Source organism: Camelus bactrianus, chromosome 23 (assembly GCF_048773025.1).
Source record: "Camelus bactrianus isolate YW-2024 breed Bactrian camel chromosome 23, ASM4877302v1, whole genome shotgun sequence".
Classification (NCBI taxonomy): domain Eukaryota; kingdom Metazoa; phylum Chordata; class Mammalia; order Artiodactyla; family Camelidae; genus Camelus; species Camelus bactrianus.
In genome coordinates, this window is record NC_133561.1 from 16,846,136 (window position 1) to 16,868,677 (window position 22,542).

At 53.4% G+C, this 22,542-nt stretch overlaps 2 protein-coding genes across 9 annotated transcripts in view; one reads left to right on the forward strand and one right to left on the reverse strand.

Moving 5' to 3' along the window:
• The window catches only part of EPHX1 (epoxide hydrolase 1), a 36,665-nt gene extending 27,508 nt beyond the window's left edge, over nucleotides 1-9,157 (forward strand). For all 6 annotated transcript variants that reach the window (XM_045509470.2, XM_045509469.2, XM_010973918.3 and 3 more), the window contains 6 exons: nucleotides 396-623; nucleotides 1,254-1,383; nucleotides 1,907-2,112; nucleotides 3,855-3,963; nucleotides 7,937-8,062; nucleotides 8,684-9,157. In XM_045509470.2, coding sequence (XP_045365426.1) covers nucleotides 396-623; nucleotides 1,254-1,383; nucleotides 1,907-2,112; nucleotides 3,855-3,963; nucleotides 7,937-8,062; nucleotides 8,684-8,885 — 1,001 coding nt within the window. In that variant the 3' untranslated portion in view covers nucleotides 8,886-9,157. The remainder of the gene's footprint in view (nucleotides 1-395; nucleotides 624-1,253; nucleotides 1,384-1,906; nucleotides 2,113-3,854; nucleotides 3,964-7,936; nucleotides 8,063-8,683) is intronic.
• A 507-nt stretch (nucleotides 9,158-9,664) lies between these two features.
• The window catches only part of TMEM63A (transmembrane protein 63A), a 31,256-nt gene continuing 18,378 nt past the window's right edge, over nucleotides 9,665-22,542 (reverse strand). For all 3 annotated transcript variants that reach the window (XM_074351685.1, XM_074351683.1, XM_074351684.1), the window contains exons 14-24: nucleotides 21,601-21,738; nucleotides 20,237-20,390; nucleotides 18,342-18,448; nucleotides 18,111-18,197; nucleotides 17,481-17,543; nucleotides 15,319-15,481; nucleotides 14,344-14,449; nucleotides 13,066-13,233; nucleotides 12,207-12,322; nucleotides 11,803-11,865; nucleotides 9,665-10,572 (exon numbers count right to left, since the gene is read on the reverse strand). In XM_074351685.1, coding sequence (XP_074207786.1) covers nucleotides 10,405-10,572; nucleotides 11,803-11,865; nucleotides 12,207-12,322; nucleotides 13,066-13,233; nucleotides 14,344-14,449; nucleotides 15,319-15,481; nucleotides 17,481-17,543; nucleotides 18,111-18,197; nucleotides 18,342-18,448; nucleotides 20,237-20,390; nucleotides 21,601-21,738 — 1,333 coding nt within the window. In that variant the 3' untranslated portion in view covers nucleotides 9,665-10,404. The remainder of the gene's footprint in view (nucleotides 10,573-11,802; nucleotides 11,866-12,206; nucleotides 12,323-13,065; nucleotides 13,234-14,343; nucleotides 14,450-15,318; nucleotides 15,482-17,480; nucleotides 17,544-18,110; nucleotides 18,198-18,341; nucleotides 18,449-20,236; nucleotides 20,391-21,600; nucleotides 21,739-22,542) is intronic.

A 22,542-nucleotide genomic window follows, 5' to 3' on the forward strand; every position in this document is an offset into this window, starting at 1 on the left:
TTATTTATCTTTAATGAAGGTACTGGGGATTGAACCCAGGGCCTTGTGCATGCTAGGCTCAGGATCTACCACTGAGCTACATCCTCCTCCACCTTCAGTTTTTAAATGATTACACTAGTACTCACTGAGTGCCTCCGTGGGCCAGGAGCCATGCTGCGCTCTGGAAGTCCAGCATGCAGGAGCAGCCCTGGCCTGGCCTCACAGGGCTCACGTTCTCAGGGGAAAGGAGCGTAATGACTCTGCATCCCTGCAGGAGGCTGTGAGGGCTGAGTGCGGGTACCAGGGGGCACCAGGGGTGGCAGCACCACCGCCCTGCTCTGGTGGGTGCAAGGTGCGACAGGTGCTCCCCGGCTACAGGACCCTCCCCCGATCCTGACTGTGCTCTGTGCCCCCAGGCCTGGACATCCATTTCATCCACGTGAAGCCCCCCCAGCTGCCCTCTGGCCACACCCCAAAGCCCTTGCTGATGGTACATGGCTGGCCTGGCTCCTTCTACGAATTTTATAAGATCATCCCGCTCCTGACTGACCCCAAGAACCATGGCCTGAGCGATGAGCATGTTTTTGAAGTCATCTGTCCGTCCATTCCTGGCTACGGCTTCTCGGAGGCACCCTCCAAGAAGGGTATGGGGGCTGCTGCTGGAGGCTGTGGGCTGGGTGTTTCCAGCAGGCTCTCTGCCCGGGGTGGGGATGGGGCAGGGAGTTGGCTGGGACAGCTTCCTTCTGAGCTTGAGGAGGCTGATGAAGGAAGGGTCTGAAACCAGAGGGAAGAGAAGAGAGGAGAGCAATTTTAATGTCAAAGGGCCAGTGTGTCTTCTCAGGATCTGAAGAGTGTGGTGGATGGGGGACTGGGCGATGCTCAGAGCTGTGGTCACGATTGTCCAGAGCTGCCTCAGGGTCTGGACTCCCGTGTCCTCAGGAGCTCTCCACTCAGTGCAAGTCCATATCTAGACCCTGCACTGCTCAGGCCAGCAAGGCCAACCAAGCCCCACACGCAGTACAGGCCCACAGATGCTCAGGAGGGCTGACCTGAGCCTGTCCCCTACCCTCACTGTGCCCTTGCACCAAGGCCGGCACCAGGGCACACTGCCTTCTGGGCACCAGCACCCCTCCCTTGGGCCCCAGGATTCCTTGTCACCTCCTGTGAGCTGCTCTTACCGCAGCCTGGGGTGAAGGGAGATGAGGAGTCTCCAAGGACACTGAAAGCACCCAAGACATGACCTTCCCGTGATTCTTCTTTCCCTTCACAACCAGGCTGCAATTCGGTGGCCACTGCCAGGATCTTTTATAAGCTGATGCTGCGGCTGGGCTTCCAGCAGTTCTACATTCAAGGCGGGGACTGGGGGGCCCTGATCTGTACCAACATGGCCCAGCTGGTGCCCAGGTAAGGGTTGCTATCAGGTGTGTATGTGCACAGCCTGGGCAAGGTAGACATCTGTGCAGGGAGGCACGTTATCCACTCCAGGCCCTGCCTGGACACAGTGTCTGAGCCTTGGAGCAGGGTTCCCACAAGCAGGATGTTTGTGGGCCCAGGGAAAATGAGGGAGGGTCCCGTGTCATTCAGCTCTGCCTGGGGCACTTGGACATGGATCTCTACTCCATTCGGTGTCACACAGGATTGGTAATTCTGGCTGGGCCAGGTGCCCAGGCAGAGAGGACCAGTTAGAGGAGGGGAAGGTCAGGGAGTGGAACTTTCTGATGGACCAAGTCCTCAGAGAGACCTGACCAGAATTTTCTAGAAACTATTTTCTCCTTAGCCGGCTCCTCCACCTCATGTAGTCACTCGAGGAGGCACCCCAGCAGGCTGACCCTGTGCTCCTCAGCCCCATGGCCTCTTCCTCCTCCATCTCTTCCCTCCCCCTTTCCTTGAGGCCACACAGCCTCACCTGGCCCCTCTCTCCCCTCAGCCACGTGAAAGGCCTGCACCTGAACATGGCTTTGATCTTAAGAAATTTCTACACCATTTCCCTTCTCCTGGGACGGCGTTTCGGGGGGCTTTTTGGCTACACCGAGAGGGATATGGAGCTGCTGTACCCCTTCAAGAAGGTCTTCTACAGCTTGGTGAGGGAGAGCGGCTACATGCACATCCAGTGCACCAAGCCCGACACCGTGGGTGAGTGAGCATCTGGAAGGCAGCCTGGCTCAGGGGTGGGGGTGGGGGTTACAGCCATTTCACTCAGCAAGGCTTCCAACCAGGGGGAAGCCTCACTGCCCCTCTCACTGCTCACAGGGTGAAAACCTCTGTGAGGGACTCAGCTTTTTCCACCCTGAAACTGCATTTCTCCACAGAAGTGAGTGATGCATGGTCATCAAATTCTCAAACAACCCCATTTAGTGGAGTCAATATTCCTAGTGACTTTGACCCCTGAGCCTAAGTCCTACAGTGAGAAGCAGAGGGATGGAGAAGGGTGAGGGGAGGAGGAAGCCTGGGGGCCTGTCAGGTCTGGGACTGTGGGGTCAGTGGGGGTGCCCTAGGGCCTGGGGGGTGGTTCCCCAAGACAGTGACAAAGGACCCAGCAACCGTTTCTGCCACCAGGACCCTGTTAAGGGATAATTTTTTTTAAGATATCATACAACTATACTTTATTGGGTTTTTTTGCTATTGTATATATTTTTGTCAATAAAGTAATTTACAAATGTAAAAAAACAAAAATTTTTTAATCATCAAATCATACAAAAAAAGAATACACGTCAAAAGATTTTATTTAACTTATTAATTAATAAAGGAACCAGTAAAATGTAAAACAAAACAGTTCAAAGGCAATTAGGAACACTAAAATTAATTTGCTAATAGATACAAAACTTGTCAAAATCCACAGGATAATAATCAATTAAAAGTCCACTGGGCAAAAAACTTTTTCTTTTGGTTTTATTGAGATATAATTGACATATAGCACAGTATACATTTAAGGTACACAGCATGACAACTTACATCTATTGCAAAACGATTACCACAATAAGTTTAGTTAACATCCAATATCTTATATAGCTACAAGAAAAAAAATGGTTTTTTCCCTTGTGATGAAAAATTTTAGGATCTACTCTCTGGACAAAATTCATTTGCTTCTCAATGAACAAGAATCATTTGCATTACTAGTTTCTATAATTTACAGAGCTGTAAAAATAGTTCTAAGAGAAAGAGAGGGGGGGCCCCCGTCACAATCATATAACCCTGGAAGGGTCCACCAGAAGCTCCCTGAACCCCTCTCAGGACACCCAGGAATTGTTTTGCCATTTCCAGGTCTGGTATAGTTGCCGTGACAGTCTCATGCTCACACGGTAGGCAGCTCATGAAATTAATAATAATAGTGCTTTACAAAACCAGGCTTTTCCCCCTGATTATAAAAGTAATCCATGTTCATTGTCCAAAAATTGAAAGATGCCAGAAACCACAAAACAGGAAAGACAATTGCTATAACCTCTCGTCCCTCCCTCCCCTCTCCCCAGTCTTCAGAAGAACTTGCTAACATTTTGGTTGATGAATTTTCACAAATGAAATCCATCCATATAACCAGCACTCACTCAAGAAACAGAGTGTGACCCACCAGCCCAGAAGCCCTGCCGTGCCCTCTTCCAGGCACTGCTCCCCACGCCCCTTCAGTGTGAAGGAAGCTGCCCACATAGTGTGTGGGTCCCTGTGAGCTGGTGGTTGGGTGTTAATCCCGTCTTGTCAGGTAAGGATTCCAAGGCTGAGGGTCGAGGAAGTGAGGCTCAGGAGCACCCCAAGAGTTAGGGCAGGGCTGTGCTCCAATGTAGGCTTCCCTGTGGGGCCAGCATCACGCCCCAGTCCTCACAGCCAGGACTCAGCTCCCTGGTCCCAGGCCTGAGCCGCACCTTTGCTTCCTCCCACGCCAGGCTGTGCTCTGAATGACTCTCCTGTGGGACTGGCTGCCTATATCCTAGAGAAGTTTTCTACCTGGACCAACTCAGAGTTCCGGGATCTGGAGGATGGAGGCCTGGAGAGGTGAGACCCCGTCCACCCCTGCAGTCAGCCCCCAGCCCAGTGGCACTTCCTCACCCCCCTCCCTCCTCACCATCTTCATCTCTGGTTGCTTTATCTGGGTGGGATGACTAGCAAGTTCCATCTATTGCTGGATGTCCCACAAATCCTTGTCCTGTGACCAACCCAGCCCTGCTCTTTGGATGAGAAAGCTGAGGCCCAGGGAGGTCTAGTGACTTGCTTCAAGCCTCACAGTAAAGCAGTCAAAATACGATGCAGGGCTCAGGACTGTCTGTGTCCCATTTGCTAAACAGCCTCCTCCTGGGATCAGGGAGCCCAGAGGGCCACAGGAGCCTTTCTGTTGCTAAGAGTTGGGAGCAGCCCACAGCTCTCCCTCCTGAACCCCTGAAGGACCTGGCCTCAGGGCCATGTGACTGCCTGCTCAGTGGAAGCTGGTCCTGGAGGGCAGCTGCAGAAAGAGTGGAGAAGCTGTCCCATCTCCTGGAGACTTAGAGGCTGCAGTTTCTTCAGTGCATGACTGCCAGGTCCCTGGCCCAACTCCGGCTTCATCCAGGTGGTCCTGACCCCCCTTTTCCAAGGCCTATCCCTTTCTCTTTTCCTTCAGAGACACACAGAGCAACAGATACAGTGCTGGGATGGGAAAAAGAGTGAATGGATCCCGGCCTGGAAGTAGGGAGTTTGTCTAGGCCAGGCCCTAGCCCTGGCACCTGGAACAGCCCTGGCCGTATAGTAGGTGCTCAGTCAATATTTGTTGGATAAGTGAGTCCTAATGATTCATGCAAAGGACTGTGGGCATCCAGGGAAAGGAGGATTCAGTTTGTCTAAGAGGCAGGGAGGAGAAAAGACTGGGAGAATCTATTTGATTTGGGCCTTGAAGGATGAGTAGGAGTTTGCCAGGTGGAAAGGGTGGAAGAAAGGAATTTAGGCAAAGAGAAAAGCAGAAGTAAAGGTTGGAACAATTAAAATGCAAGGTGGACTTGGGAGAGGGTGACTTGTTCCAAGGCTGCTTCAGGTACATTGGGGCCAGACCATGACCCCATTCCTGTAGGTGGGTCCTCCAGAAGTCTCACAAGCCTTCACCCTGGGATCTGTTTCTCCCGCCACAAACTGGGTAGCACTCAGGGGTTGATGGAACACTGCTAGGAGCACTTTGGTGAGGGGCCTGACCTTGCTTTTTGCACACAAATACCCGGAGCCAGATGTGAGGCCGGGTCAGACCATCCCCGGCCGCCCCCTGCAGCTCCTGCCCAGCTGCATACAGGGGGCACCAAAGCTGTGAGCAGGACACAGACACCATCAGATCCAGAAAGATCACTAACTGCAGCAGGGTGGAAACGGTTGGTGTGGTGGTTGCCAGGCTGTGCTCAGAGCTGCAGGGCGGATGGAAGCCCAAAGCCAGTTCACAGAGCTTCTTGTAAATGCTTCTTGTAACTGTTCAGTTTTCACTGACTGGTTGTCATTTTGTCATCAAAATTGCATTTAAAAAGATGTTCATTTTCTCTCTGTCCCTGCTCCATGCTGCTGTTGCTCGAGAGCCAGGATTTCAGAGAGGAGGGACTAAGAGGAATATAACCCTGGATATGAAGAGGCCTTACAAGTATATTCTTCATCTCTGAGAAGCCTCTTCTCTTACCAGGTCTTCATATTTTCATATTTAATATGAACACCTTCCTCTGTCCCGCTCCTTTGCCCCTCAGACTCCCTCTGCTCCTGTCTCAGGATGCACTAGTTGGGGGCAGGGCAGAGGTGAATTGAACATGCCTTAAAATGTGGTTCTGAGGATAAAAAAAATGTAATTGATCAAGTGCAGCTAAATAGCTGAAGTAAATAAGTAAATCCAGCTGATGGACCATTTTTGGCAAATTGGCTTCTGATGAATCAACTAAGTTAATCGTCCAAGTGCTGAGGAGCCAGGCCGGAGGAGCAGCAAATATTCTTTAACCCGGGCAGCAATGGCAAGGGCAGGGCCTGGCCTGGGACGGGCATGGGATGGGAATGAGGAGTGAGGGCAGCAGGGCTTGGCAGGGATGTAGAGCAGAACGCCAGCGGTGACTGAGCTTTCTAACTCGGCTGCAGGGCATGGAGATGCCATTCATCAGACAGGGAAGAGAGGCTGAGGAGGGGAGCCTGTGTGAGTGCACATGTGTGTGTGAGTGTGCATGTGGTGTCAGGGCAGGGGCTCAGCAGAGAGGCTGAGCTCATCTTTGTCATGGATGTGCCAAGTGGCAGATGCTGGTGGGATGTCCGGGCTGAGGTGTCCACTTGGTAACTGGACTCAGAGATCTGGAGCTCAGGTGAGGAAGTTATTTCGTCTGTGCTCCCAGTGAATTAGTAGCTGGAGCCACAGGGTAGATCTCCTCAGACAGAGTGCAGGCAGGCAGCATCCAGGGATGCTGGGAGAAACCTTAGTGGCTGCAGAAGGAGGACCAGAAGAGAGTCTGGGAGGACAGACCTAGTCAGAGGGCCCTACCTACAGGCCTGGGCAGCAGGGACAGTCCCAGTGTGCAGGGGTGAGGAGGCATGGGAGAGAGGGCAGGGCCAGGAGGGAGGGAAGACCTGGGGGCAGTGAGGGGGAGGGAAGTGACTGATGTTTGGGCCTGGGGAGGCAGATGGAGGGATTCAGGGCCCAGGACAAGGGAGCGACAGCTCTCCTAAGCCCCCAAATCTGGAATCAAGCTGGGAAGGGCAGGCGGGACCTGCTGCTCCATGAACTTAGATTTCTTCAAAGAGGAAGGCAGGGCAGGCGGGAGGCTGTGGGTGGGTGCATGGCTGTCAGGACCCTCTGAGGAGGTGGCAGCTGAGATTGGAGAGCACGAGTGTCAGCAGCGCTGGAGTCCCTGCGGGTCCGTGGACTGTCAGGTGGGCTCAGGGCAGCAGAAGGCCCCCAGATGAGGGCACTGAGGGGTAAGTGGATGTCAGGGAAGCTAGAGGGTCTGGGGTGCAGTGGGCAGTTATTCCAGGGGAGAAGGGTAGAGGCTGGGGGAGTGGAAGATGAGCTGGGGAGAGCGGTGGGAGGTGGGAGCCCAGGAGGGATACCCAGGGGCAGCAGCAGCTGAAGTGGACAGAGAGGGAGGCCATGGAGGGCTCTGGGGGCTCTGGACACAGGCCAGGCTGAGGGAGTCCCAGGAGATGGAGGGAGCCCACGGTGCCGGCAGGGCCAGGAGGATGTAGGGCTTTCCAGAGTCCACAGACTACATACTCCAACATTAGGTACCAACTGAATATTTCCTCCTGAAATGTGGGGCTCTGCAACTTTGTGGGGTTCATCTGCTCAGCAGTTTCCAGGATGGAGAAGAAAAGAGGTGTCCTGTGCTGAGTGGGGGGGTCTCTGCAGGGCCCCATGGCTCCTTCCTGGGGTGACATCGGTTTGGCAGGGGGCACACCAGCAAGCTGGGGGCTGGTGAATAAAAATGCCCCAGGAGCTGCTGGCCCTGCCCTGCTTCTTCTGGTGCCTGGCCAGGGCAGGTCCAGGGGCTCCAAAGACTGCCTGGAGAGCAGGTGTGCCCCGGGCCTGGCAGGGGCAGAACCCCCTGAGGATGGTCTGAGGGTGGCCTGCACTGAGGGCACCACCTCTGAGCAGGGGTTGTAGCATCCTGCTCACAGATCTCAGGGCCACCTAGTGGTGATCAGTCAAAGCCCCTGGGTTTGGTTGACTCGCCTACTCCTTCCCATTTGGCCTGAACCTCTGGGGGCCAGTTGGGGAAGGGGACACACCACCACCCAGGATGACGGTATGAGCCAGCACAGCCTGCCTCGCACGCAGGCATCACTCTGCATCACCTGTTGTCATGGCAGCTGGTGACCCTGGGCCAGGCCTGTGACACGGGGATTAGACCACCAAGCTTGCAGTGAGGTCAGAGGAGGGAAGCCAGGTGGGCTCAGCGCCTGGCACGCTCTTGCAGCGTGGAAGTGGGAGCTCTGTCTGTCATACAGCTGCGGTTGGTACTGACAGTGGCCTTCTGGTCTGCTTTCCCAGGAAGTTCTCCCTGGATGATCTGCTGACGGGCATCATGCTCTACTGGACAACGGGCACCATCACTTCTTCCCAGCGCTTCTACAAGGAGAACCTGGGACAGGGTTTCATGGCCAATAAGCATGAGATGTAAGTCTGGCTGAGCCCGGAATGGGGCCTCTGAGGAGGGTTCTTCAGAGGCAGGGAGCAGGGGAACGACCTGGTCTTGCACTCCAAGGACGACGTTTTATGTGGAAAAGTCCAGCCTAGCCTTCTGTGTGCACTGGGTGTGTAGGATGAGAAGACAACTTAAAGGAGGTCAGGAGTATTGGGAGCGATCCTCGCATCTTTAGAATTAGCTCACGGAGGGAACCGCTGGGCGTGGCCCCCAGACATCCCTAGAGCCAGGAGCCTGTCCTGGGGTGGCACTGATGTTTCTGGAACTTCCCTGGAACTCTTTCCAGACCTCACAGGGAGACCCTTAGGCAGCAGCAAAGGGAAAGGGGGATAGAGGTGGAAGTTAAAGACTGTCCCATCCCGTGCTCACTCATGCTCTCCAGCCTGGGCAGCCCATCCAGAAAAGAGGGCCCTTAGTGGGTTGGGATTGGAGTAGGTGGTTAAAACCCGGGGTCTGTCCTTTTCTTTGTGGCTCCATGTGGGTGGGCGAACTGCTCTCCGAGCCTCTGAACGAACCCCCCACTGTGCCCACTGCTGAAGGGGGGGGGGGGGAGGCCACAGCCTCCCCTTCACTGGGATCTCTGTCCCTTCCAGGATGAAGGTCTACGTGCCCACCGGCTTTGCTGCCTTCCCTTATGAGTTAATGCACTTCCCAGAGAAGTGGGTGAAGTCCAAGTACCCTAAACTCCTCTCCTATTCCTACATGCCCCGTGGGGGCCACTTTGCTGCCTTTGAGGAGCCGGAGCTGCTCGCCCAGGACATCCGCAAGTTCGTGGGGCTGGTAGAGCGGCAGTGACCCGAGCGGAGACAGGCTGTCACCATACAGGCCCCCTCCTGATGCTGCCCCTTGACCCAGAGGCCCCCAGTCTCCCAGCCCAGCTCCTGGTAGAAGTGGGGCTGGCAGGGAGGCCACCCCCCACCTTCTCTTGGTGAAGAGGCCCCTTTTCTGAGGAATGTATCCACATCTGTCCCCTGCCCACGCTGGGACCCCATGCTCATCCCTTCACACCCACTCCTCACACACCTGTTAAGCAATGTGGCTTTGATGATAAATGATTTTCCTTCTAAGAGTGGCTGGACCAGGTGTCATGCAGGAGCCCCGACCCCACATGGGGTTCCCCTTACAGTAGAGCTGGCAGGTCTGCACTCTGCATTGAGGGTCTAGCTCCACCCTTGCTGGGAAGGGCAGGACAGCTTGTTGGGGCACCAGGAGGCTGCTCTACCCTGTCCTGGGGCTAGGGCAGCTCGGAGCAGAGGCCGCAAGGCCAAGGGACTGCTGGGGGCTGTGCCCGCCTCACCAGCCCTGCGCCCCACCTGCATCCTTCACCCAGGAAGCAGTAGAGAGGCAGCTTATCTGGCAAGTGCCTAAAGGTGCATCCCAGCCACAGGATCCCATGGGGAGAGAAGCAGCAAGAGGCTGCACCTCTCCTTCTGTGGCCATAGCTCTCCCTTGGCTTTAAGGAGGCCCTGAGCACTGTCCCCTTTGGAGGGAATAGACAGATGGCGCATCAAGGGCTGGAGACTGAGCCCCACTGCACTGGGCCCTGAAGAGGCAGGGAGGCTGGATCTCACCAGTCTGGCTAAATGGTCACTTTATTAGGGGTCCTCACTGTCCCTGCCTGCTGCAGGGTGAGCCTGACCCAGCCACAGTGTCACTGGCAACATGACAGAAAAGCACAGAACCACAGCGGGGGATGTGGAGGAGCCTGCTACCTCCCAGCACTGGCCCGTTCCCCGCCGGCTCCCCGAAGCGCACTCCTGGGGGCCGGGGACAGGTGTGAATGGCCTAATCCCAGAAGGGGGAGCTGGGATGGATCTGGATCCTCATCTGGAAGCTATCTCCGGCCTGCGGCTGCTGCAGGCTCTTCGGTTATCAGTCGTGTGCATGCTCAGAAGGGAGAAGGTCGTCCACATGGTACATCCCCTCTTACTTGATAAAAGTCACCATAGCTAATGGGCGGAGGGACACATTTCCAACACATGATCTTGCTAAAAATCACATCATCCCAGCTGCAGAGCTGGACACTTACACAGAAGGGGGAGTTGGAAATACACAGACCCTTGGGGGGGCCAATAAGAACGCAGAGCTGCTGGGACTACGGAAGGCCACCGCCCGATGGCAGGCCCGCCCTTTTCCCCTCAGCCAAGGGCCGGAGCCCCCTTTCTGTGTCCATCATTTTTAGAGCTGTTGTGCTTAAAACAAGTGGAAAGAAGTCCTGAATTTGGTTGGAGGTCAGAGTCAAGCTGCTTCTCCACCTGTGTCTCCTCACCTCCCGAGTCCTGGAGCCCGGTCCAGCCTGGCAGCCCCCCTGCCCTCAGGCTTCCTGGTGGGCACCCACCACGCTGTCCGCAGGACTCTGAACCGTGTTCTTCCCTGGGATTGTCCCACTGATGTTGTGGATGGCACCGTAGGTCTGCTGCTGCTGCGGGGACAGGGCTGTTCTCTCTGAGGACAAGCTGTTCAGAATCCGGGGCACGTAGGGCTGCCAACAAATGGGGGTGTTAGTGCTCAGGTGGGCAGGCTGAGATTCTGTTCCCCATTCCTCCCCCACTGCCCTGCCTCCTTACAGCAGGAAGACACACAGAATGCTTACAAAGGACACATAAAGAAGTGCCATCAACTTAGGACATCAGGACCTAAAATATGTCACTTGCAAAACTTCCTAGAAGCCAGAGCAAATCAGAAAACACAATCACACAGTTGTGTAGTCATAGAGAAGAAAGCACACCCATTTCTCAGAGGAAACAAAGCTTCCTGGCACTGGATTCTAGAACTTCTCACTTTACATCAGAAACAGGTCTGTCTACACAGGACAGGCTTAGAATGCTGTCAGTGGGACCTCCAAGCAGCTGACTGAATCTGCGTAGGTTATGTCTCCTCCCAATCCCAGGCTCTGGCTGCTGACCCCGAACCAGGCTGAAAAGGAGGGATTTACATCACTCCCCCTGCCCGTCTGGGGCATAGTCATAGGTGTGCCTCTGGGTGATTCATCTTCCTGAAACCTTCTCGGGCTGGTCCAAGGACAGACACTGGTAAGAGTGCCTGACACCTGGGAGGGAGCCGCTGGAAAGAACAGGGCTGATGCTCTAGATCAGCACCATCCTGGCCCTGTCTGTCTGTCTGTCTGTCTGTCTGTCAGAAGGGCTGGCAGTCACAGCTGTGGGAGCAGAGAAGCAGGACCCTGGAGGCCGGAAGCAGGGAGAACCAGAAAAGAAAGGAGCCCTGGTGTCTTTCTAACACTGTGCCCGCCTCCAAAGCAGGTGCAATGTTCAATGTGTTGAATTCAGAGGGAAGGTAGTGTGACACCCTCCTGGTGCCTAGTGGAGGACCTCACACAGGCAGGTGCTGGCGAAACACCCATGATCAATTATCAAACCACAGGGCCATGAGATACAGCTTCACTAAAGACACAAACTCACCAAGCATTAAATATGCAAAGAAGGAAAGTGAGCAGGGAACTGAAACCAAGGGGGATAGGTATTCATCACGGCAGAACTAATTATCTTCTCGGTGGCGGATGTGGCTTCACATATCTAACAGAAAACATCGGGAGGGACCAGGGACTCCCTCTCAAATGACGTTAATTCAGAAACCTGCCTGCATGTGATCAAGGGACTTCTAGCTTAACAAGAGAGGATCCAAGCATGTTTGCAAGGCCCATGTGGTTGGGATGGCGGCAGGTGCTCAGTGCTCGGGTAAACACCACACTTACTGTGAATGGTGGAGGCATGTGGGCTGCTGCCTCACTTCCTTTGTCACTCGCCGACTCTTCTGTCTGCAGATGACAGCAAAAACTTGCAATGAAAAACAAAACTGATCTTCCTGAACTAACATCCTCCAAACAAACAGACTATTAACACCCAGAATAATAGTACCAGCTGGCACAAAGCTCCCAGCGGCAGCTCAAGGCGGGGGGTGGTGCAGTGCAGGGAGCAGGGAAGGGGGTGGGGAGGGAAGCTCCACATCACACCCAGCTACCCACGCCTTTCCCGTGGATAAATAAAATCTGGAGAGGGCCGTGGATCTGTTGATATGGGAAGAGGTGGAGGAGGGAAGGAGAGTGAACCATCTTCTCCCAGATCCTGGCTTGGTGGTGGGAGGGGAGGAGCCCTTTACCTTGTAGTTCAGAGGGCTGAGGTGCTTGAAGCATCCAAAGCAGGTGTAGGCCAGACAGACCAGGATGGTCAACAGCACCACCAGGAAAGTGAACAGGGTGAGGGGAGCCTTCAGACCTGGGGACAAAAGGATGCCAGCCTTGGTGGGGGTAGGTCACACATGGTGCAGGAACTGTGTGTGACTTCTCCTTTAGACAGAAGATAAAGAGAAGGCATCACCCCTCTTCCCACCCTCTCCAGCAGCTGGGATGTTATCTTCACAGCCAGAGCACACAGAGTGACCCACTGAGCAGCAGGCATTATCCTTGGTCAGATCTCACGGACTAGGGCATCATGCCAATGGAAATTTGCCAGCTTCCTTGCTGGGTCAGTGCCCTGCTGTCTTCAGTGCCCCGGGCCAGGGGAGGATGGAGGCCTGTCTACCTGACTGGGGCAAAGTCACACATCTCTTCTGCCTTTTCTTTTTTCCTAAGAGTGTCAGTTTCCCCTCCTGCACACTCCCTCCTCCTCCACACTGTGAGATGTGAGGACCCGGGCCCATCCACACCCACAGAGAGCAATGTGGACCAGCTTACCCTCTGGTTCAGCCCCTTCATAGCTGATAAAGGGACCGTCTTCCCCATAAGGCGCTCTGGGGCAATCGACCTGGCCTTCACCAGGTTATACTTGAGCTCAGGCTAGCTTGGGAACTGGGTTGTCAATGCTGCACCCCTTGCCCTGGGGTATCACCTTCTGATTGGACACCGAGTTGATGCTCTTAAAACAGTGAGGAATTTGACTGGCTGGTGCGGATGTGGGAATGTGAGGTTGGGTGTTGTCTCCTGCCCTCCACTCCCACCCTACTGAGAAGGGGCCCTCACCCAAGCGCAGGAAGGAGAAGAAGTAGAGCCAGAAGAGGCACAGGATGGGAGCAGCCAAGGCCTGGTTCACAGCCGCAAAGTGGATCCTCTTCTCCAACTTGGCCGGGAGGTAGACAAAGTAGAGGTTGTGCCGGTCCACCATGTGCTTGAGTAGGATGTAGATGAGGCCTGCAGAGCCAGGGCTGTGAGCTGGAGACCTGGGAGGGCCACAAGGGCCCCTCTGCCCCTTCCTCCTGGAGGTGGCTATTTGTGCCTGGAGCTGCGGCTGGGGCATCTCCAGACTGCGATCCTGCCTACCTCTCTTTCTCTCCATCTCACTCTCTCTCCCCTTCCCCTCCCCGCTTCTCTTACCCCTTTCCTGGCCTTTCTAACCCTAGGGAGTAGAGGTGTCTGTGAGTTTGTCCCCATGGAATGTTGAAATTCTAGGATAATTTTAGGGTGAAAGGATGACTTTACACCCAGATGCCTGGCCTCACTTCCTCCTGGGCTCCTCCTACACTGAACCACCCCTTTATCCCTCAGTGCTCCCCCTCTCCTTTCCTTCTCCCACCCAAGCTAAGCCCCTGCACCCATCACTGCCGACAGACAGCACAGAAGGTGGGTGCTGCCTTTCCATTATCTCAGGTTCTTTAAAGTAAATTGTTTGTTTTGAAAGAGTAATACTACTATAAATCTTCATAATAGCAGAGCGCATACAGGGAAAGCTACAACTTCCTCCTCCCCTAAACCTCAGCTGTCACTGCCGACAGTCTCTTGGGTGTTCCGTTTCCTTCCAAAGTCTTCCATCTGTCTGCCAGCTTCTGTTGTTGTATTTTAGTGGCAAGACCTTGGCCTTCCAAGTCAAACAGTCCTAAGTCCAAATCCTCACTCTACTCATCACTAACAAAGTGTTAAGTGTTTTGTCTGTGAAGAGGGGACAGAAACGAGACCTGCCTTGTAGGATCATGAGAGAATTTAGTGTGGAGTGCACAGGGTTGGCCAGAGCGAGAGCACACGAGAGCCTCCACTACTACTGCCAAGATCCACCGAGAAGGCAGCAGTCAGCCGGCAGACCGGGAGAAGCTCTGAGAGGTCAGAGTTTGGAAGGCCAGGGGAAGGAATCCATGAGAAGTGAAATTAAATTTGGTGTCAACTGCGGCTCCTTGGCAGCAGGTGGTTCTTGTGACTACAAGAGGTCCTCGTTTGTGGGGCCTCATAATGCCCCGGTGATGGCTGTCCTGGGGTGCCTGGCAGAATCAGCCCTCCACCTACCCTGGGACCTGCTGCAGGGCCACTCACCGAATGGCACGATGATGGGGCAGGTGATGCTGTAGGCCATGATGACAGTGAAGATACACAGCATCCACGCGTACATGGCTCCAAACTCGTACTCGAAAGCTTGGTTCTGGGAGGGGGAGGTAGTGAGGAGGTCACAGGTTTGGTCCCCCCGACCCTCCCCCATGCACCCCGGGTAGTGAGGGGAGAGAGGGTGGGGAAGGACTTGGAAATGGGAGGCTCATAGCTACACCCACCTCTTGAGGCCTTCTTTCCCTCCACCAGCCTTCTCCAGCACCACTTAGCTCACACCCAGACCTCCCAAGGATAACGATGCATGTTTTCTTAGTGTTTCTCTTTTTCTCCTCCCATCTACCCCACAGACCCATGAACCCCTCGAGGACAGAGAGGCTGTCTGACTCTTAACCCTCCACTGACTTTGGCCTCAGATCCAACATCAGCTCTGCCCCTTTGAGCCATGTGTCCCGGGCCAAGTGCTTAACCTCCCTATGGCTTAACCTGTGTGTCTGCAAAGCAGGGTCTGGTGGTGCCCACCCCAAGGGGGTTCTGAGGATTAAACGACAGAATGCAGTGCTTCTCCTCTTAGGGTGCCCAGGTGCCCACGACGGCAAAGGAGAACAAAGGAGAACCCCAATACACCCAATTTAGGGACTCTTGGAACAAATGCTGCAAGGCCACAATGCCTCTGACCTCTGTGGAAATCTACAAATGTATGCAAACAAGGGCTCGTGGGAATGTACTGATCTTAGTTGTACATCTGGGTATGTGTGTGAGTGATCAGACCAGTTAAAATACAAAAATCCACACTCTCTCCCCCAGCCCGTGAGTCAGAGTGGAGAATTACACAGACATGCCACCTTCACACAGGCTCCTCCTTGCGCCTACACTGTCCACAGAGCAGCCCTGGGCACCGTGCCTGGCCCTTAGCGGGCAGTGGAGAGGCCCTGGGAGGATGTCAGGGCCTCCCATCCCCCATACCTGCTTGACGTTCCTGCGGTCGGCCGCGGTCTTGGCCATGATCATGCGGAAGGTGTAGAGGATGAGGCCGGGCAGCCGCAGCAGCTCCATGCCGTTGCCGATGAAGGCCGAGGCAATGACGTAGTTCACAAAGAAGGCCCCCTGGTCAGGCAGGAAGACGCACCTGGGGAGCCACCAGGTATGGAGGAGCTGAGTGCCCAGAGAGGGGAGGAGGCCCGGGGCTGGGCAGGGGCAGAAAGCCCCGAAGCTGGATATGCATCCCTCATTCCACGCGCGTGCGTGCGTGCGTGCGTGTGTGTGCAGTGTGTACAGGCACTGAGAATGAAACAGAGCCCCTGACCCTGCTCTTGAGGGGTTCACATCCTGACTGGCGGGACACAGACAGACGAACAAGTAAATACACAGTCAGCCGGGTGCGGTGATTGCTCCGGAGGGAAACAAGGAAGGTGGGGCAGGGTCACCACGTTACACAGGGCAGCCGTCAGAGAAGCCTTTCTAATCAGCTGACGCCTTGTGCAGAGATGCCGAGGTGAAGAGCAGTCAACCAGAAACCTGGGGAGGGAGCGTCCCTGCAGAGGCAGCAACAGCTTTCACACCAGCGGACGGGGCAGGGAGCTGGAGTGGGCCGGCGGGGAGGCAGGGCTGAGGCTGAAAGGTGTGGAGGAGCAGCTCGGCTGTGGGGAGGACGCTGAGGGGCAGGGAGGCCACGCAGAGCGACCACACAGAGCGACCGCTGTCATCTGTGTAGTGGGGACGGTGAGGACAGTAGGGCCCTGGATCTGTCTTAGAGCAGTCAGGATCTCCTGATGGGTCAAGTGTGGCATGTGAAGGAAAGAGAAGACAGGAAGAATGCCAAGGTTTTTTTTGCCAGAGCAACTAGAAAAAGAGTCATGGGTGGGGGGCGATTGTGGGAGGAGAAATTTGGGGATAAAAGTCAGGAGTTTGGTTTTGGGCAGGTAACGTCTGAGATGCCCAGGAGAACTCCACACGGGCACAGGATGCAGGGTCTGGAGGCACAGGCTGGAGTTATAGATGGGGACGTCACCTGTGTACTCTGACTCACGAGAAGTCAGGTGGCATTAAAGCCAGGGGTCCATCTGAGGTCACCTAGAGTTGGTGTGGCTAGAGGACTGAGGGATGAACCCTTGGGTGGTGATATTTGGATATTTAGGGCTTGAAGAGATGTTTGGGGAGAAGCAGGAGCAGAGAGTCCCAGAGCCAAGAGACATCAATGTTTCAAGGATGAAAGCGCAATGGATGTGCCAGACACTGCTGAGAGATCACGTAAAGGGGACTGAGAGCTGACCATGGAATTGGCAATTTGGAAGACACTGTCAAGAGCTGGTTGGGTATGTGTATGTCTGTGGCTGCCAGTTCCCGAGTCCTCAGCTAACCCAGTGAGAACACATTTAATTCACTCTACCCTTTCAGGTAAGCACAGCCAGCCTTCCTTATGAACAGACCTTTGGAAAAATCTACCTTGAACCTTAGGGCCTACATTAGGACCTGAAGTACTACAGTAAGGGCTGGGTTTGAATCTCTGTCTCTTAACTAACTGGGTAGCCTGGGGCAAGTTCTTCAACATCTCTGGGCCTCAGTCTCCTCATCTGTAAAATGGAAATAGTAATTGTTTCTGCCTCATAGCTTGTCAAGATTAAATGAGAAAAAGAATGAAGGATTTAGCATAGTATCTTCTTAAATCACAGGCATTACTATTAAGTGGGTGTGATACAGGTTGAAAGTAGTAATAGCAAGGACACACATCAAAAGTTAAGTTTAACTCCACTCTCCTAGCAAAAGTAATCCTGGACCAGACAGTCATTCTGGTTGCAACGTTAATTATCATTCTTTTCTCTCTTCCCTGGCACCGCTGAGACCCAGCAGTTCCTTCTCCCTAAGCAGTTCTGTTCTCAGTAAGTAAGTTTCAAAGCATGAATGAGACGGCCCCTAATTAAGTTATGGCCTAAAAGATTAACCACATTTCTGCACATGTAGCATAAAGTGGGTCAGCTCCCATGGTGCGGCCCAGCCAGGAACCTGGAGGGGTGGTGGGGAAGCCACAGGCCCTGGAGCACAGACTGTCGTCTCACCACTGCAGCCCCAGCCCTGTGGGACATTTACCCGGGACCATGGCTCCAAACCTCAACGGGTCTGATACTTACTCCAACCTGATAGAGGCCTCCGAAAAAGTTTTATCAAAGAGCCACCGGAAGAAAAAATCCAGACTGAAAGGAAAATGAATCCTGTAAGAATTTATTTCCAACAATCCATGTGATCACTACATATGTCTGCATTTTTTTTTCTGCTGTAGAAAACAGACTGGGGGAGGGTATAGTTCAGTAGCAGAGCACATGCTTAGCATGCATCAGGTCCTGTGTTCAATCCCCAGTACCTCCATTAAAATAAATAAATAAACCTAATCACACACACTCCCCAAAAAAGCCAGGCCAAATTTCAAGATCTACATTGGTTCTCCAAGATGCTACTTAACTGCACCATAACTTACCAGGGCCTGCTTTAATAGAAACTAACTTCCTCGAAATAACCAAAGCCATGGTCATACCCTCTCCCTAAGTGGAAGGTCTAGGATAAGTTTTTATTTTCAAGCTTTTTTTTAAGGCAGAAAGATCATATCTCCAGAAGAATCAGTGGGCCATCACAACTGCGTTCCAAATGGGTATGACAGGTTTAAATGTTGCTACTAATTTGCATCCACTTCCTGACCATTTCCATTGCCTTAGGGACAGTGCTCTCCAGATGGTTCTGAAATTAGAGCGGGTGGCAATATGTACCTGGTGAGGCCGAGGGAGGGCAGAATCAGCACCATGAAGATCAAGAATATGTAGACTTTGGTCATCATGATCCGATTTTCCCCTGACCTGTAGGAAATCAGAGTTGAGCCCTCACAGTCCCTCAAATGCCCCAGGTGTCCCCCGTAGGACCCCTGCTGTGTGCCCATATCCCTGGGGGTGGGGAAGGGGCATCAGAGACACCCTTCTCAGGGGCGAGCCCTGGGCACTCACTTGGTCCAGTGAGACTCCAGCAGTGTAGAGTAGTAGACAATGGTGGGGAGCAGGGCCGAGAAGGACCACAGGAGGAGGGTTGGGAAGAACTGGCTGATGATGGGGTCCTAGAAAACAGTCCACAGCAGAGAGGGCTGTGGGCCTGGGGGCTTTGGGCCCTCCCCTGTTGGCATGGCGACTCAGTGCACTCTGGGGATTGGGATTCGGCCATCCTCGACCCCTGGGACCAACGCTGTCGCTGGTACAGGGTAGGTCTTCCATGATGTTGTCTGAACAGACAGTAACAGCACCTGACATTCGTATAGCTCTTTAGAGCAAAGAAAGCAACCTCACATATCACTAAAGTCCACCTGTCTTACTGACAAGGCAGATAGCCTCTTCCATTCCCTACAGAAAGCCAATGATAGATGCTAGAGGAAGCTACACTGACAGCCAGGGCTCCTGCCTGGCCACCTACCCACTCGGCTTTTCCTCGCCCAGTCACGGCTTCCAAGAACTGCTTCATGTTTGTTCCCAGCCCCGTCTGGGCCTGGTGCACTTGGCATTGTAATCACACGGCTTGGTTAACTTCTACCTTCTCTGATAAAATGCGCACAACGATAGATTTCTTTGAAAACTAAGTTGGATATTTTGGAAAGACTTGATAAAGGCCAGTTTCTAAAAAATGCTGTCGAATTAGATGAGAGTAAATTAACGTAAAAGACCAAGGGAAATGAAATTTAGGAGGGTTCTGTACTTTGAATGGCTTTGCAAGTATCTTTAAGTTCTGGCTTTACTGGAAGAAACCAAAATCGAAATCACAAATAATGAAATAAGGATGTGTTTTATGTAAAACAGACAAAGGGGAACTCTAACCAGAAGATCCATTCTCAAAAGAACAGGCCTTGATCACATGTCAAAAGACTAGCAAAGGAATGAACATTTACATGCTTTAAATCTAAACGAAACTTATGTATTTTTTATCAGCTGTTGAGTCAGATGGAGCTTCAACTGCCCATTAGCTCATCTGATTATCACAAGAGCCCCATGAGTATAACATGGCTGGTGTTTTAACTCCAGCTTTCAGAGGCAAAGCCAAGGCTCAGAATTCTTCAGCTAGGGAATGGCAGAGAGAGGACCAGGCCCTCAGGCCCTCCAGCCCAGGCCACTTTCCCAGCACATGACTGATCAAATGCCGAGTATAATTGGAAAAGAGAAAAAGGTTTAGGGTGATGTTTCAGGAAAGCTAATTATGGAAACAAAGTAGATGCCATTCGGGGGAGTGTTTAGCTGTTATCTCATCAATTCATCTAAGATTTTTAAAAATCATTCATTACCTCCATAGAATAAATAACTTTACAACAAGATTATCAGAAACTGAAATGTAAAAAAAAAAAAATTAATTCATGGCCCTGCCACCCACAACAACGAAGTTCTTTTCAGTCTTTCCCACCCACTCCCCGTAGCATCCATTGTAAGCACACATCACTGGCACATCACTACAACCAGTGCTGAGAGACAATTTTATATTCTGCTTTTATCGTAAGCCCCCATGTCTGCCACAAAGTCTATAGTTATTTCAATGGATGCTTAACAGTATCAGACTGAATATTCCCCCATTTAATTCAAATTACCCCTACTGTTGACTATTTAGATCGATTCCATTGAAAATATATGTCTTCATAGTAACACACACCCTTACATATACATACACACACATATACATACACCCACACATATACATGACATTGTAATAAATGTGGCCGTGCCCACTCAGGGCTTAAAAGCACAGACAGGAGCCGAGCGGCATGGCCTCCTGGTTCGGCCCCGACAGCCTTGTCCGCATTCCTCCCCCACCCACCATGCCCGTTTGTCGCCAGCCCTCCTGGGATGGGCTCTGCAGAATGGTGACTCACATTCAGCGCGTGGATGGGTTTGGTGACATTGAACTTGTCCATGGTGGACAGGATGATGGAGGGTGTGGTCAGGAAAAACAGCCCCACGGAGAGAGTGAAGTTGATGCCCAGCCACTGGAACCACCAGCGGAGGCCCTGGATAGAGAGGTTCTTCCTGCAGGGGGAAGGACACAGGCCCTGGAGGCTTCTCTCTCAGACTCTGGCCACCTAGGACACCCACAGTGCCCACGGCTTAGGTGGGTCAGAAGGTCAAATTGAGGAGAGGCAAGGGACTAGACTGGGGGTTCTGGCTGAGGGCTCCTTTTGACCTCGGGAGCACAGGCAAGTGAAGGCACTGATCTTCAGCTACAGGAAGGCCAAAGGTGGGGTCCCTGTGAGCTCCAGGGGAAAACAGGTTATTCACTGCCATCACGGCTCCCCAGCTAGAGCCTGGGGGCACAACCTACCCAGAGAGTTGCCATGAGCACCCAAGCAGACCAAGCAAGGCTCCAACACGGCATTCTCAGACATGCTGGAGACACATTATTCCCAATAGGGCCATGAGCTGGGGTGTGTGGAGGGAGGCGAGGGACAAAGGCACAAGCAAAGGCTGGAACCTGCCCTGGCTTATCACCCCGACCAAGAACAGACTGACAAACCATTCCCACGTCTAATCAACCAATGAGCAGAACCACCAGGGGCTGAAGCACAGCCCAGCAGAGCTGAGCACCCAAAGCTTGCTCTGGACGAGGGACTGAGGCCAGGCTGGACAGCGAGCCATGCTGGGGCCTCTGCTGGGCTGTCCCCACCCTTGGCGTCAAGCTTAAGGCCCCGTGGACACAGCTCAGCTCACCAGCAAGTCCCCCAGGCTAGAGAGGCGGCTGACACTTAACCCACGACAGAACTGTCTGATACAACAGCAACGAGCCACAGGTGGCTACCGAGTGTTGAAATGTGGCCGACCTGAACAGAGATGTGCTACAAGTGTCACATACACACCGGGTTTCAAAGGCTACTGCACATGAAAAGCAGAATGTAAAACATCTCAATTTTTAAAAATTGGTTAGGGGTTGAAATGATATTTTAGATATACAGGAAGAACTCTTATGAAAGTTAATTTCAATAGTTTCTTGTACTTTTTTAATGTGGCTAAAAGGACACTTAAAATTACTTACATGGCTCCCATTATAACCCTCCTGGACCGGGGGGGGGGGAAGCCAGGAAGTAACACTCGAGTGAAGCGCTGGGTGTGGACATGCCCCCTCACACCTGAACCCCACCAGCCCAGCGGGGTACAGGAGACGTGTGCTGTCTCCCTGAGTGCCAGGTCAGCCCCGCAGGGTGCCCAGGCCTCTTTCCCACCCCTTCCCAGCCTGGGGGCTCACCAGCAGATGTCCTCGGGGTAAGCGGCGAAGGTGACGGTCCACTTGGAGATGCAGAGCTCTCTGCTGTGGGAGGACGGCTGCGGCTCACCTTTGCAATGAAGGCCCTGACACTTCCAGGCATTGAAGTCTTTCAGGATGCTGCCAGAAAATGCAGAAATGGCCACGGTCCAGACCCCCCCGGGGTACCACGTACGCAAACAGGACCGTGTGAGAGTGGGAGCCCTGTGGCACAGGACCTTTGTCTTATTATTAGCTTGCTACACTTAATGCTGTGAAAGAGATGCCATTCTCAGCACACTACATGGAGAATTTTGTTTAGTTCTCAGGGCAACCTTGCAGGCCAGGGATTACTGTTCCTGTTTTACAGATGAGGAAACTGAGGCCCTCTGAGTTAGGTTCTGTGCCCCATCTGTTTGATCTGGCTCCCATGCTGTTTGCACTGCCTCAGCACAGGGCTCCCCCTTGCGGGCCCCATTCCGCCCTGCCCATGAAGCTGGACTGATCACACCCGCTGCCAGCCAGGGGCCTCACCTTTCCACTCCCTCACCTCTTCCCCAGGCCCCACAGCAGCATCAGACTGCGTTATCTACAACCCCAAGACGTCCCTCCCTAGGACTCCACCTCTACCCTCGCCATTCTTTCCCCTTTCAGTCCCCACAAAGAACCCGTCAGCCCCCAACTCCTGTCTCAGAACACTCTTCCTCTTGCCACTGGCCTCCCCTCCCCTCCCCACCCCGACCTCACTTCAGGGTCTGCAGGGCACATCCAGGAGTCTGTTCCCAGGGTTCACGAAGCCAAAGGCAGGGGAGGGAAGGGCATCAGCTGGGCCACCTCCTTTCTGCATCCTTCTCCCCAACCCCACCCCTTGCTGCTCCCAAGGCGAGACGACACAGAGATCCCAGGCATTAGAGTGTTTTATGAGCTAAAGCCCACGCCAAGGTG